The sequence below is a fragment of the Bactrocera neohumeralis genome, chromosome 4 (assembly GCF_024586455.1).
Source record: "Bactrocera neohumeralis isolate Rockhampton chromosome 4, APGP_CSIRO_Bneo_wtdbg2-racon-allhic-juicebox.fasta_v2, whole genome shotgun sequence".
Lineage (NCBI taxonomy): Eukaryota > Metazoa > Arthropoda > Insecta > Diptera > Tephritidae > Bactrocera > Bactrocera neohumeralis.
The window spans coordinates 29027246-29042529 of NC_065921.1; the positions used below are offsets into that span (position 1 = coordinate 29027246).

At 34.0% G+C, this 15284-nt stretch overlaps 6 protein-coding genes across 10 annotated transcripts in view; 4 read left to right on the forward strand and 2 right to left on the reverse strand.

The window, feature by feature from the left end:
• The first annotated feature begins 156 nt into the window (after positions 1-156).
• Positions 157-1906, forward strand: LOC126755006 (presenilins-associated rhomboid-like protein, mitochondrial). Its single transcript, XM_050467261.1, has 7 exons — positions 157-306; positions 373-571; positions 636-933; positions 993-1213; positions 1285-1386; positions 1446-1543; positions 1611-1906. Exons 1-7 carry the CDS (start codon positions 260-262, stop codon positions 1693-1695), a joined length of 1050 nt encoding a protein of 349 aa, XP_050323218.1. The 5' UTR covers positions 157-259; the 3' UTR covers positions 1696-1906.
• On the reverse strand, positions 1822-2771 carry LOC126755012 (RNA-binding protein 48). The gene is made up of 3 exons (XM_050467271.1): positions 2535-2771; positions 2316-2460; positions 1822-2256 (listed from the first exon to the last, which is right to left on the reverse strand). Exons 1-3 carry the CDS (start codon positions 2628-2630, stop codon positions 1976-1978), a joined length of 522 nt encoding a protein of 173 aa, XP_050323228.1. The 5' UTR covers positions 2631-2771; the 3' UTR covers positions 1822-1975.
• Positions 2772-3301: 530 nt separating this feature from the next.
• Positions 3302-6323, forward strand: LOC126755010 (GTP-binding protein Rit2). Its single transcript, XM_050467270.1, has 6 exons — positions 3302-3549; positions 3784-3969; positions 4038-4094; positions 4157-4422; positions 4487-4615; positions 4677-6323. The coding sequence occupies exons 2-6, from the start codon at positions 3888-3890 to the stop codon at positions 4788-4790; spliced, it is 648 nt and encodes a 215-aa protein (XP_050323227.1). The 5' UTR covers positions 3302-3549; positions 3784-3887; the 3' UTR covers positions 4791-6323.
• A 1022-nt stretch (positions 6324-7345) lies between these two features.
• On the forward strand, positions 7346-11185 carry LOC126754996 (polynucleotide 5'-hydroxyl-kinase NOL9). The gene is made up of 4 exons (XM_050467248.1): positions 7346-8363; positions 8423-10577; positions 10640-10785; positions 10844-11185. Exons 1-4 carry the CDS (start codon positions 7427-7429, stop codon positions 11104-11106), a joined length of 3501 nt encoding a protein of 1166 aa, XP_050323205.1. The 5' UTR covers positions 7346-7426; the 3' UTR covers positions 11107-11185.
• LOC126755014 (39S ribosomal protein L34, mitochondrial) lies at positions 11104-11635 on the reverse strand. The gene is made up of 2 exons (XM_050467273.1): positions 11522-11635; positions 11104-11466 (listed from the first exon to the last, which is right to left on the reverse strand). The coding sequence occupies exons 1-2, from the start codon at positions 11545-11547 to the stop codon at positions 11244-11246; spliced, it is 249 nt and encodes an 82-aa protein (XP_050323230.1). The 5' UTR covers positions 11548-11635; the 3' UTR covers positions 11104-11243.
• Positions 11636-11964: 329 nt separating this feature from the next.
• The window catches only part of LOC126754993 (serine-rich adhesin for platelets), an 83476-nt gene continuing 80156 nt past the window's right edge, over positions 11965-15284 (forward strand). For 2 of the 5 annotated variants that reach the window (XM_050467244.1, XM_050467243.1), the window contains exon 1: positions 11966-12447. The gene's annotated coding sequence lies outside the window, so the exon portion shown is untranslated. Of the gene's footprint in view, positions 12448-15284 lie in introns of all 5 variants that reach the window. The other 3 variants (XM_050467245.1, XM_050467246.1, XM_050467242.1) reach the window with 2 other exon arrangements.

The following is a 15284-nucleotide window of genomic DNA, read 5'->3' on the forward strand; positions in this document are numbered from 1 at the left end:
AATAATATGTATGTATTTATAATACATATCATTTATGTTGTTTTGTTATATTTTATTTAAATTATTTTTAAATAATTTTTTCTCCGAGGGTATTTGAAAACTAATCGAATTAGAAATCGGCTGTCAGCTGTTTGCTGCTGTCAAATTAGGAATGAAAACAAACTGGAATAAACAGCTGTTTTTAATTCAATGGGGGCATGTTAAAATTGCGAAACATTGCATTTTATTAAGAAAAATTGTAGAAGTCACGAAATAAAACATGCTTCTACATAGAGCGTTATGTCGCAGCTGGACCCGGCAAATTGCGTGAGTATTTCAAGACTTTAAGCACGCGAATGTTTATTAACAAAAAATGCTTGTATGAAACAACAGCGAACCATTATTGCCCAGTTACAGTAGTAAATTACTGCGACCACATACAATAATAGTGCGCTCGATGCGTAGCAGTCCACGCCATCAGCGTCCACCACGTAGCGGCAGCCTACAAACATCGCCACCATTCGAGAATTATACTTTGGGTGGAGCAGTGCCGCCAAGTAACGTAGTGAAGGCTCTTGTATTCACGGGCGCGGTATTATTAAAAAATTATTTGGAAATTGTAGACATTTTAAAGAATAATTTTTTACCTTCTCCAGTTCAGTGTTGGATGCTTCATGAGTGTAACTATACTTGAATATGAGAACACACGTAATATGATGATAGAAAAGGCACGTCAAAGTAAATTTCCTTGGCTACGAAGACAAAACGTCAGCCAGGAGAGAAATGTGTGGCAAGAACTAAAACAGGAAGTGAAACAACATTGGGATAAACTTACACCCGGTGAGCGGGTGTTTGTGCCACTTTGTGCATTGAATGTAATAGTATTTGGACTTTGGCGTGTACCATCATTGCGTAACACTATGATGACTTATTTTTGTTCGAATCCTGCAGGACGTAGGTTTATTCAAGATTTTACTAAAATGTTAGAAATATATTTCATATAACTTTTCCAGGTGCCGTTTGTTGGCCAATGTTCCTATCGACTTTCAGCCACTACTCAATGTTCCATTTATTCGCCAATATGTATGTTTTGCATAGCTTTTCCAACGCAGGCGTTTTGTCTTTGGGAAAAGAACAGTTTTTAGGTGTATATTTGAGTGCGGGTGTGATTGCCAGCTTGTCAAGTATTATCTATAAAACGGTGACTTCTAAGGCAGGACTTTCAATAGGCGCGGTAAGTTTCTTTTATTTATAAAAATTCATATTGTACAAAATTTTATATTTATTATTTAATCAATACTTCAGTCCGGCGCGATAATGGCGATTTTGGCTTATGTTTGTGCCAAGTATCCAGACACGCAGCTAAGCATATTATTCCTGCCTATGCTGAATTTTTCGGCGGGAGCGGTAAGTTTTAATCCCGCATAGCTTTATCAAAGATAATCTTATTTTTATTTACTACAAAGGCCATTAAAGTTATAATGGGATTCGATCTGGCTGGTTGCATATTAGGCTGGAAGTTCTTTGATCATGCTGCGCATTTAGGTGGTGCTCTTTTTGGACTGTAAGTTATTCAAACGCAATACTTATGTTTCAATTCGGAATTTAATTTATATTTAAATTTTTTACAGTTTCTGGGTTTACTTCGGTACAGAATTATGGCAGAAGCGGATACCATTTCTGACAATGTATCATGATTTGCGCAAAACTAAATAGCAGTTCTAAAACAAAAGCTTTTATGTTAAATTCAAAACTAGTTAAAACACATAATTGTGTGGTCAATAATAATTTTAAATGCGTAGTTCGGTAAATTATTATTATTAAGTAGTGAAAACACATACATATTTTTATGCATTCTTATGTATTTAAATCGCTAACGTTTTTTCATGAGGCAAGAACAAATAAAAGCAAATCTTATATTTCCAAATCACTCCGATTATTTTTTAGTCTAAATTATATACTATTTTTACGTTAATACCAGTCTATTGTCAGTATCTTAAGGTTCTTTTCTCTTCTTATCTAGCGGTTCACTACACTGAGCATCAGCTGGCATTATTAACGCCAATTTTTCGTTCACTTGTTGTCTGTGTTTAATTTCGGCTTTTCTCTGGAAGAGTTTCTCTCGAAGTTCATTAGTGGTTTCGTACTCCGGTGCATACGATATATGAAGTATACCGCCATAAAATTCTTGTGCATCTAAATACCGCTTAGCAAAGCGCGCTGTCTGCACTTTTGTAAATTTTACATGGTACACATCAGTGAAGGCTTCTAACTCCACTATAAAGTTAAGTACATAATTAATATGATATTTTGCATATTAACTGCTTTTAGTTAACCTTTTCTTGCCATCTCATCTGTAACACATTGCATAAATTCAATATCTCCACAGCGTTTAAGTTTACACTTGATCTCTTGTTTTAAATTAATCCTCGGCACTCCAAATACTAGAAGGTGTTTTGATTCATTTGCTACTGTGTAGACCTGTTGATTTAAAAAAAAAAAAACGCTATAGATACTCAGATAAAACATTTATTTTTATAAAGTCAGTGTTATACCTTAACAGCTCTTAACCGCCGACCTCTTCTGTATTCTAAGCGATTCCTGCAATAATTCTGTCTTATATGGTGAGTTGCACCTTTGTTTCCATCCATAATTTACACTTTAGATATCTTATATTGCAAAGAAAAATCTTGTTTTATTCAAAAATACACTATTTACATTTTTAAAACTATTTTCTGCTTAAACTTAATTTTGTTTACTAAAGTGAGACATGTATTTAAAATCGAATTGGCCTTCAATTATTATCGATATATCAAAGTGTTCAAATTATATCGAATTTCAGCTGTAAAGATTGGCTTTAATTTACCACGTTTCTCATACCCAGTAATTCTTTAATTTAGAAAGACTAGCTTCAAAGTTTTAATAACGCAGTACTACCTTTTGAGCAAGTCTATTTCAGAGAGGGATAATTCCAAATGCCTTCTATCAAATAATGTACAATACATAGGCAAAAATTCACTATCATGGAATAGATATGAAATCGCCAAAGGCTTACCAGCATCTGCTCTTATTGGTAGAATGCGCATATATCAAAAACGTTCTAACCAGCAACTCGTATTTTCCTTTAAAAACCTGCTTTAAAAATATTTAGTACAGCACACTAATGGATCTAATTAGTTTTAGTATGGTGAAATATGCCTTTTTAATTCTACACACGAAACCAGCTGATAAGGACACCACTCTGTGTTCGTTGTAAGAACAAACATTCATACACATATATATCTATACAATCTGCAATGTTATTGTTTTTGCTTCAGCTGTCATTGTTGACAGTACATAATGCCACCAAATACACATGAAAAGTTGAAAAATCGAATCATTATGAAAATGTCGCACCTAAATTGATTTTAAAATTTGGCATTACAAGCATAAATAAATTATATTTCGTCATATTGTTATTGAAAATAAGTGCGTGCATATACAAAAATGGTTATGGACAATTAAATGTCTAATTCCTAATTTGTTTAATAGTCGCTGGTTTTAGTTGGTTGGAGCTGCGAAAAAATCCAGGTAAACAGTGAAGTGATATACAAAAGAAAAAATAATTTAAAAAAGTTAAAGTTTTACATGTTTGTACACTTGTACTTCAACATGCTTTTGATTTGTTTTACAAACTTTAATTTAACATCAACATTTTCAAAAGTTGTGTTTATTATGTGAAGACAGAGTAATACCTAATACCGGACGGAGTAGTCGGCAATATAATGTACTGTGTATTAAGACTAATATTATAATTTTCCGTAGAGCAAATAAATTAGGATCCGGAAAACATTTAAAATATTCGCTATGGCTGCAATGTTTAAGATCTAAAATTACTCGCCCAACCAAAGGAATAAGCTTGTGGAAAAATGCCAGAGAAACGAAATACGCCACACGAACTGCGTGTATACAAGATTGTCATACTTGGAGATGGTGGGGTTGGTAAATCAGGTAAATTAGCACAGTCTCTCAATTTGAATAAAACAGAAATTAATGAAATTCTTTTTTCTCCATTTTAGCTGTCACCTTGCAATTCGTAAGTCATAGCTTTACGGACTACCACGATCCAACTATCGGTAATAATATACTCTTAATAAAAGTAAAAAAAAAATATCTCATATAAAATATTTATTTGCAGAGGATTCCTATCAACAGCAAGCAGTGATTGATGGTGATGCCGCGCTGCTGGACATACTCGACACTGCTGGCCAGGTTGAGTTTACGGCCATGCGTGATCAGTATATGCGTTGTGGTGAAGGTTTCATAATATGTTACTCAGTGACAGACCGGCATAGCTTTCAAGAGGCGTCAGAGTATCGTAAACTAATACAACGCGTACGACTATCCGAAGACATACCATTGGTACTAATTGCGAACAAAATCGATTTGGTTTTAGCAAGAAAGGTAAATTTCTATAATTTCTATAACATCAAAAACTTAAGAAATATTATTAAATTCTTTGCAACAGGTAACCACTGAAGAGGGCAAAAATTTGGCAAATCAGTTTGGTTGTCCGTTCTTTGAGACGTCCGCATGTGAGCGACATTGCATTGATGAACCATTCTACACGCTCGTTCGCGAAATACGCCGCAAAGAAGTAAGTGAAATGGTTATTAAATGAAAATAAAATTTTATCGATTGCTTTTGTAATGCCGCAGGCACAAGGTAGTGGCACAAGTTCGGAAAAGCTACATTCTCGTCGACGCAGCCGCTGGTGGCGCATACGCTCAATATTCGCTTTGGTCTTTCGGCGCCGCAGAAATCTTAATTGAGCATGCGCATATGCAGAACACCAGCTAAATGCGCGCATTAAAGTATAAAATCAAATTGGTATAATTAAAAACGCACACAACTAATCGGCGGTGATTCTGCGCCTGCAACTGAGACGGTTGTAAACGCAACATATATTTTTCATTTTTTACTAACAATAACAAAAGCATTTAAATCAACAAAATTTCCTACTGCTCAAGTCAATCTATAAGTTCTTTGCCAGATCCAATAAGGTATGTGACATCTCGTATGTAAGTAAGCGCTTAAAGTTGCTTTAGTTAGCCAAGCTACGAGCTAATATAGATTTTCTTAATTTATTTTATGCATTTCTAAAAAAATTGTAATTTATTTATTTTTTCTATGCAAAATTAATTTAAAAAAAAAAACTATTTAAAATTTTTTGTTAGCGACATTATTTTTTATAACGGTTTGCTCAAATGTCAAAAGTGCAAGGCAGAGAAAAAGTCATAGTGATTTTATTTATAGTTTTTGTTTTTATTTCAATAAGAAAATCGTGTCGAAAGCTCGTGTGATAGTTTTAAGTGTTAAAAAGTAAGAAGGCAAAATATTTAAAGAATTTATTCACATATAAAACAGAAAAGTGCGTATTTTTCAAAAATCTCTCCAAAAACAGCAATAAACTATTCAACCTGTCCAACAAATACGTATGAATGTGTATAATATAATATGTACTACATGTGCATACAAATGTATATACATACATATATAATATAAATGCAGTATATTATGAATGCTAGAGCATGCAACATGACAACTAATAAATTATAAATACTATACAAAAAGTAAACAAATACAAATTCTTAAAATTTTACTCAATTATTAAATGAATCTTTAATAATGATACATATTTACGATACTTCCGTAACACAATTAGATGGCTTAATACAATATACAAAAATAGTGAATATGTTAAGTAAAAAAAAATAATAACCAACTAGTTAATTTAAATAGAACTTGTTAATTTTATGCAAATACTACCACTTGAAAGCTCTAAGACTTTTATCCCAAAAAGTGATAAACAAACGTAACTAACTAACTATTGAATGCGCCATTCAGCGCGAATTCTATACGGGCCATATTATAATGATAAGGATTTGTTGAAAATCGTACTATCAGTCTGCGAAAATTTCCCACTACATATTGTACTACTATTAAAAAAATTGTTACAGATGTGTTATCTAGTTGAAATTTTACATGTAAAGTGTACTCAACATAAACAGTTTATTTTGAATTGTGAATTCAAAATGAGTCATACTATATAAATATAGTTGAAAAACATATTATATATATTAGTTATAGCAATTAATTTGAAAAGCTTTAATATATTTATTATTTTTTATTGTTAAATAATATGTAATTTATATTTATTTATTTTTTGTTGTTGCTTTATTTATGAAATGTGTAAATATGTACATCTTATTGTACCTGGGTGAATAATATTACTTTTACAAGCACAAACATTACACAAACACTCGGGTAACATGTTCCAATAAAAAAAATTATAGCATAAAAAATCACAAGATTATAGCAGATTTGAAATGGTCAACTATACCATATTAACTACACAAGAAATTGAAACTGTAAGTTCCTTAGTTGTTGAGTGAATTATTTAAAAGTATATTTATTGTATTTTTTTCGGTTTTTTGTTTTTAGAGATAAGTTTAATTTGAATAAACCTGTGTATGTTTGTTTCTACGTAAACACAATTAATGTATTAATTGTTTTCGGCTTTTGTTTTGTGCAATAAATATTACATTAACCTCAAGAGGCGAAAAACAATTTGAATGTATGTATATAAATATTTAAATTCTCAACAAAAGTCAAAGAAAAAGATATAAACGTAAATATGTTTGTTGTTGTTGTTTAAGTTTTTGTTCTTTTTATTTTTCTGTGTACCGTGTACAATTATGTTTTATTTTATACAAATAATAATAGTTTATATTAAATGTTTGAATTATTTAATTCCATTATTGATGAAAGCAAATGTTTAAAAATCAAAAAAGTAAATAATATTATACTTTATGTCTCCTAATACCATTATAAATAAAATTAGAATATTGCGAAATGTAATTGTGTTTGATTTATTCACATACATACATACATGGATGGCGGAACTCATTCTAGCAACTCAAATTTTGAGGTTAAGTTGCACTATAAACATATTGCAACAGTAAATATTAAAAACACTTAAAATAACTATAAAATTTGAATATTAGTATTTTTATGGCATGTCCTTTACGCGAAGCAAAAAATGGTACATCTACTCACCTTCGTTGATGACGTCACAAAAATTTTAGTTTTCGGTACTAAACGACATAATTTTATGCCCAATTCCGATATTTGCACGTTAGTAGATTCAAAAAGTATGAATTTTTAAATACATCAGCAAAAGACACTTCAATCGTTGTGTTTAAAATAAAAACAAGGTAAATAGCTCACAATAAACGGTATGCAAAATCGTAAGCTATATACACCGTAATGTATGCCTATAAAGAAAGAAAGATATGGCAACACCGCAGTGCCATGGAACGTGCGATTTGTTTTGGTTTTTCGTTTGCACGTTTTGGAACAGTTGATTTTAGTATAACTCTTGCTTCTATAAAAATAAGTTATTATAATGAAAACAGAAAAGACTAATGGCAAAAGTGATAAGCTGCGTCAGCGGCTTACCAAGCTGTTTAAGAATGGTAATGTCAAAGTTAATCAAGTGAACGAGAATGCTCATAAAGATCAGTTAAAAACAGCACCGCATCCTAAAAAAATGAACAATGCTCATAAAGATCAATTGAAGGCAAAGCCGCTACCAACAAAAATGGACAATTCTTATAAAGAGGAATTAAAAACGAAACCGCATCCGACAAAAATGGGCAATGCTCATAAAGATCAGTTGAAGACGAAGCCGCTACCAACAAAAAAGGACAATGCTTGTAAAGGGGCGTTAAAGACGAAACCACTTCCTACAACAATGGGAAAACCAAAAAGTAATATAAAGGTTCCAACTGAAGCAAAGTCAGAAAAGAATAGTAGGAAGAGGAAGCTTCAACAAAATGATGCTACCAAGAAGGAGAACAAATCCAACAACATACCAAATAAGCAAAACAATAGTGCAAAAACACTTGGCAAAACTAAGCTCGAAGAAGGTCAAGTAAATGCAAAAATTATTGGTAAAGGTAAGAAAACGGCCAAAGACAACCAAAAAGCAAAAGTTGTGAATAAAAAGCTAAAAATTGATTTGCCTTTGGTGCACCACAATGGAAGTAATAATGTGGAAACTTCGGGTAGCGAAGATAGTGAGGATTACTATGATTCCGATGAGGATTATAGCTACGAAGATGATAATGGACCTTATGATCAATATACTGATGATTCTGATGCTTATTCCGATTCTGATGAAAATGAGCGCTATTTTGATGACTATGAGTATGACGATTCTGATTCTGAATACACTGAAAGTGAAAATGAGGGCTACGATTATGACTCTGATATATTTTCGGGACCCGATCCCGATTATGAACTGCCACGAAATGTTGCAGAAGATCTAGTCATACACAGAGGTGAGTGACAGTATTTATTTTACAAACATACTTACCATATAATTTTTATATGACTACAGGCACTGCACAGAAACACGATTTAGGAAAAGAGCATAATGTTGATTTCGATAGTGATAACGATGAGCCACAGGTCGTTGAATTGGTTGTAGAAAGTAAAATTAATGAAATAAAACAACCGGATGCATATGCCAAAACTGAGTTACATAAATTAAACGTGCAGTTTGTGCCAGCAAATAAAGGACCCATAATGCATAAATTGAAAGAAAAAGTTGAAAATGAAAATGACTGCCCACAACTGGTACCAATTGTTGATGAAGATGGTTTTCAGCTGTATAACTCGGAGAGTGATTACAGTTCGTATGAAGAATTAAGTGATGAAAGCTCAATACCCGAAGAGGATATAAATTTGAAATACACTTCAAGCGGAAATGTTTGCAATAGCGATTGTGATAGTGAAGATAGTATACAGATTAAGAAACGAAATCCAATTTTCAATATAGGCATCGTTAATGTAGAAAACTGCATTCGACAAGAAAGTAATCAAAGTGTGATAAGCTCAGATGAAGTTGAAATTGAACGACCGATTTTTGATATACTCACTGCCGAAAATTTGCAAAAAGTTAGTGAAAAAGACTCTGTTATTACGGTTAATATATGTGAGAGGGTAACGACGCCAGAGCCAGTGGAAGAAACTGTCGAAAAGAATCGTGAAGAAGTAGCTTCTCGGGGAGTTTCTGAGAAAGAACTAAAAAATGCCAATGTCGATTTGCTCATAAACCCCGTAAATGATGATACCAAAGTAGTGGCTGCAGGGGAAACTGCAAGTGATAATGTTGATTTGGTCACTCAACATATAAATGGGGAAGAAGTTGAACCCCTTAACGATGAAATCGACACAAGCGCAAATATTAATGATGAAATAGCTAAGAATTTTAATATAGATGAAATCATAAACAATAGACAGGAACAAAGAACTTTTAGCTCAATTTTTATAAACGCTGTCAGTTCGAATCTTGTGCTTGCGCTGGTGAAAGAACCTTTCTATTTATATGGAACAATTTCTGTAACGCTACTAGCGGGCCAAGTTGAAATATACGGCTATAAACCGCGCCTTAATGAAGAGGTGGAGATATTTTCACCACGTGGCTGCTGTAGCGTTGACATAACCAGCATTCCATCCGATCCTTCAACTAAAGATAAAGATCTTGAAAATTCAATAGATCCTCTGCGATCAGCATTTAGTTCAGTTGATTTAGAGCGTATAGAGAAGGCTTTTGAAAGTGGCAGCGATGCATTGCTGCTGTTGAAGCGTAACAATCGTCGAAAAAAACTGAAAAATATTTTCAAAAAATATATGAATGAAAATGTTTTTCCCAACATGAATTCCATACTACCAGATCGGCCGCTCTATGCCAGTGAATATTCGCTGGATTGCGTATTAAACATAGTCACTGAAAGATCTTTGCGCATACCTAGGGAGTGGCGTGAATTATACTTTACAAAACGATCTAAAGTTCTACTCTCCGGTGGCAAATCGGTGGGAAAGTCGACGCTTCTACGTTATCTTTTAAACCGTCACTTGGAGCGTAGTGAACGTGTGCTTGTCATTGACCTCGATATTGGGCAAGCGGAACTTTTCACACCACAAACAGTTTCTTGCACTGTTTTAACACAGCCTTTATTAGGACCTGGCTTCTTTCTTAACCACCAACCTACACGTGCGTACGCTGTTGGACACAGCAACATAATACTTTGCGCCCAAGCGTATATGCGCGCCGTTAAACAACTCATTGAGTACTGTCATTCAAACACGGAATTCGCGGAGATGCCGTGGCTGATCAACACAATGGGTTATAATAAAGGATTTGGCTTGGAAGTGATGCACCTTATTACGCAACTAATAAGACCCACCGATGTGGTGCAATTGCAAAGTAACCGAGAAATTAATAATTTCGATATATTATTGCATTCTCATGCGCTAGCTAGGTTAGATCGCACGATTTACACGCAAGACGAATTCAAAGAGGAAAAGAGTGATTCTTCAAAGCTAGAGTATCGCCTACATGTCTTATCTTCGGCTGTGCTGCAAGAAAGTCGCTATCAACGTGAATGGGAAATGGGTGCTAAGGATTTGCGTTATGCAACGTTTTTATCACGACTGAGCGAAGTGTTGCAAGGTAGTGCTGAGTGGCTGACGGATTGTGTGCCTTTTGGGTAAGAAAAAATTTGTAAACACTAATTAACCGATCTTAAGAGAACACTTTTTTCGTTTTTAGTGTTTTTATTGATAAGCTACACCTAGTGAATTTGGTTTCCAATAAATCCACAAACGAAGAGCTGCTCCACGCTTTCGAGGCTAATCTGGTTTACTTGTGCCGAAAGGAAGAGGAAAATAGCGGGCCACTCGAATGTTTTGGCATTGGTGTGTATTAATTTCTTTCTAATTTTTTTTTTTTATAAATTTAATGCTTGATTTGTAGGCATTGTGCGTGCTATTGACCTCAAAAAATTATACCTGCTACCAGCAATGTCCTACGACAAACTAAGCACAGTCAATTGCTTAGCCTTGGGTGAAATGCCACTACCGACATCGTTGTTCACAAATCAAGGACCCAAAGTGTCTAATATGGCGGCCTATCTTTACAATACTGTTGATGCAAAAACTTCCAAATCGATTAAGCAAATTTACCGTCGACCAGCACAATTTCTGACGGGAAAACATAAAAACGTGCTCAACGACTAGTGTAATTATTACATTTCATGTATTCTCTGTTAATTATACTTAATGAATTGATGACTAAAACATAGAGTGGATTATACAACCGGCTTTTTGTTTTAATTTTGTTTGGTTTTCACTTGCACTTTCAATGAACTATATTATTAATGCGATAGGACATGTCTGCCTTTAAGTATTCGACGCATTAACACACGACGTCCTTCTGGTGTTGACATACGCTTATCCCAACCATGAACGTTAATGCGTTTCACCTCGCGTGGTTTGGGAAAGTGGCAACGGAGTTTAGTTTTCAGTATAGTCCGATTGAAAACATGTGCATCTCGACTTACTATAGTTTGCGCAAAATTGACAGCTCCAAGCAATGACCTGTAAATTACAATAGATTATTACCATATCCAATGATAGAGATCTTTTTACACACCGGTTTAATACATTCAGGAACGACATTTCTAAGCTGAATTGAACTAATAGCAAATCAAAATAAAAATTATGTGAGCAGTTGATATTGGATTCCTATAAGTAAAAAATCAGCTGTTCGGTAGCTGGTATGTTCAGTGTGGGCTTATGCTGCCAGGTAGCTTATGAATAATTAATTATAAAAATGTGCTATCAGTAATTTCTAGCAAAGGGATTTATTTTCAAGAAACTTTACTAAATTTATTCCACTACAACCTATTTATTGCAACAACAAGTATCATGCTAAAATAATTTAGAACTGCAATTATTTTAAATTTTTGTAGAGCGTAATATAAAGATATGGTGACTTTAACGAAATGGTAAGATGTAGCGAAAACAAAACCACCACTGACAGCTGTCATGTGTGGCGTTGTACCTTGCGCAGCTGCTTTGCTTATTTTAGCCCACAGTACTCTCTTGCTCGGTATTCGTTTTTACCGCCGACGTTTTATGTTCATTCAAGTGCGAGCTGTGCTCCAACAATAAAGCTAACTAGTTTTATAGGCTTTAGTGAATTTATGTGTACTGAAATATCGGAAAATAAAGAAAATGTAAAATAAAAGTATAATAATAGTGAATTACAATTCAAATGACCAGTGAAATTTTAAATAGTGTATAAATTGTGTGAATTGAAGATTTTTTGTACAAAACCGAGAGTTGCACTCAAAGCTGGGAATTAAAGTTTTCACGTAATAAATAGTTATAAAAAAAGTTTTTTAATAAATATTTTACTAACCTTTGCTCGTTTTTATATACCTACATTAAGTATATTAAAAATAATAACTAATTGATTAGTTATTTGAAGTTGAAGTGAATGAAATGAAAACTACTACTAGCAAAAGAACGGTTGCGGCCTTTGCATAGGCTTGGATTATAATTGCATTACGAAAGGTAAGCGCACCAAGTACAAAAACCTTTACAAGTCACTGTAGCTATGTATAAGTGTATTTGCGAATATACTACATAATCGATTGAGTCTGCATATAAGTGAATATGTATGAATGTTGAACTTCATTTCCGTACAAGCAATTCTTTTTTTCTATACATCTGCACAAGTTATTTCCCCAATTGTAAATTCGTGATACCTTTGATGTTTTGACTAGGTAAGGAGGTTGCTCCAACTCCATGCATTTTACCCCCAAAAAAATACAGCTTCATTCCAAAGTATAGTGGCAGGAAAATCGATTTTTGCTTTGCTCTGTCTGCGAGGATAAGTAAATTGAATTTGAGGCTTACAAAAGTGGCAAGGAATAATGGCCGGGAGTGAAGTGTTTCAGCCATATGACAATTACCAAACGAGTTGAGTAAGAGGCAGCAACGTTCTTCCTCATCATCACCCACAATCTGACGCTGCAAAGTTACTGGAGTGCATAGTCAGCTGTCGCTACGTAAATGTGCAAATATCGTATTAGCCGATGGGCGTTTGTGTTGTGTCCAACAGCGGCACAGAGTATTTGCTTTGTTGCTTCAATCTGCACATTTCACATAAATTTAATGGGTAGGGAGTGGAAGCCAGCATTAGATGCGCGAGGGAGGATTAGAAAATCGTGCGTGCTAATACATACATACATATATTTGCATTGATGCTGGTGTAAATGCGATTTATTATTGTTGTTTTTGCGCGCGTACAAAGAGAATTTGTCAGTTGCACCAACACCCTCATCTTAAATTTCTTTGACGGCAGATCGCCGTTGAGGGCAGCTGGTGCGCGTTCACTCGGCCAACCAAATGACTTGTAAAATAGCGCCGGTTGTATGAATGTTTATACATATATGTGTATGTGTGCTCAAAGATAGAGGGTTGTGTTGTTGGCAGCCGTGACACAAAGAACCATGAAATTGAAAATTGTGAAATTTTTATGTATGTATGTATTTATTTCATAAAATCGAAATCTGACCCAATTTTTGTTTCTAAAAAAAAAGTTTGTTAAAAACAATTAAGCTAGTTTGATGATTAGCAAATTATATGGAAGTGTAATTAAAATGGTAATATTTTAAACAGTAGTATGTAGGAGTAGTATAAATATATTTAATTTATTTCTTATGTTGCAATGAAGTTGTGTTTCAGTTACAAAGACTGCACCGCAGTTTACGTAACCGGAACCGGAACATACCCGGATTTTGATCCGGCTGAGGACTGTCAACTCGGCAGAATTCTGCCGCTACAAAAACAACAACAACCTTTCACTAATAAAAAAGATCAATAGAGAACTTGATTTTGATCGATCAGTTTGTTTGCCGATTATAGGCTATAGTGGTTTGATCTGAACAATTTTTTCGAAGATATGCTGTAGTAGTTTGATATGGACGATTTCGAGTTTGACTTCGTTCTTGTGAAGGAAGGGACGCTTGTAAAATTTCAGATTGATATCCCAAAAACTGAAGGATTAGTTCGCGTATATGCAGTTGAACAGAAATAGCTAATTCGATTCAGCTCATCACGCTGATTTATATGTATATGTTATGTACTTTATAGGGTTTCCAACGTTTCTATTTGATATCAGGTTTATTTTTCACCTTCTCTATATTATTTCCGCTGGTAAAATATGTTGATTTGCCATAAAGCTCACGCTTTCCACAATTTTACAGCTTAATGGCTTCTGCGACACCTGCAAAGAATGTTTCTCGTATATCACCGATCAAAGCTATAAACAAATATAAGATTACTTTTTCACGCCGAAATGTGCTATTTTAATGACTTTTGCAAATTTATCCGCCGAATTTCGGAGGAAAAAAATGAGGCACATTACCTGCAGACAACCTGCGCTTACCCTTGTTGTTGTTTCGGTTGTTGCCACAGCATAAAAATATCGTCCGCTTAAGTACTCGGAGTAGAGTAGCGCCGCAGCGCCCAATTAGAGAACCACTGCACGAGCACCAGCTCCACTGTGCGCCTTGCTCATCTCATCATCTCAAGCATATTTTTAGTGGTTTTGCGTTGCTTTGCGTATTTACTAAAATTACGATTCATAATTGTTTTTACTTGAACTCACGCCCGGGTTATTCGAGTGCGTTCTGCACCAAAGTGGCAGGCAGACACTTTGTGCTATACAAATGTGCACACATCTGTGCATTTGGACACTCACAATAATAATTGTATGGATGTTTGTGTGCGTGTTTATGTATATGTCTTTATTTTTATTTATAATTGTGGGTTGTTTTGTGCGGTCGGGTGTAATTTCTTTAACAAACTTCACTTTAAAGTGGAGTGTGTTTTTGTTGTACGCCTCTATAATATAATATATGTATGTATGTATGTATGTGTGCATACATACAAACGCATTTGTACTTTTCGTCTCTATAAATGGGCGCTGTTTAACGAAAGTGCCTCTGGAGTTGTTTGTGCTTATGAATATTCTGTTTATATGTATAAGTATGTATATATTTAAATAAAGTTTGTCACTTATAAAGCGACTTTCAAAGATGCTATTAAATACATATGTATATACTTATAAACTTATAAACACTTATGTATTTTTATGTAAGTACTTAAGTATGTATGCATTATGACTTCCAAAATTAACGTAATTAATCAAAACTTAATGAAATTGTCTGAGTAATTGTAATTTATGTACTTAAATACATACATACATACATTAGTACATTAATATTTATATATAAAATTAAAAAGTGCTCAAAAAGTTATTATTTGGAAGGAAGAGAATCGACTTTCGCTGTACGCGCAACTACTGGTGTTTGGGTCGCCGTGTTCAAAGATGGATTTCTTAC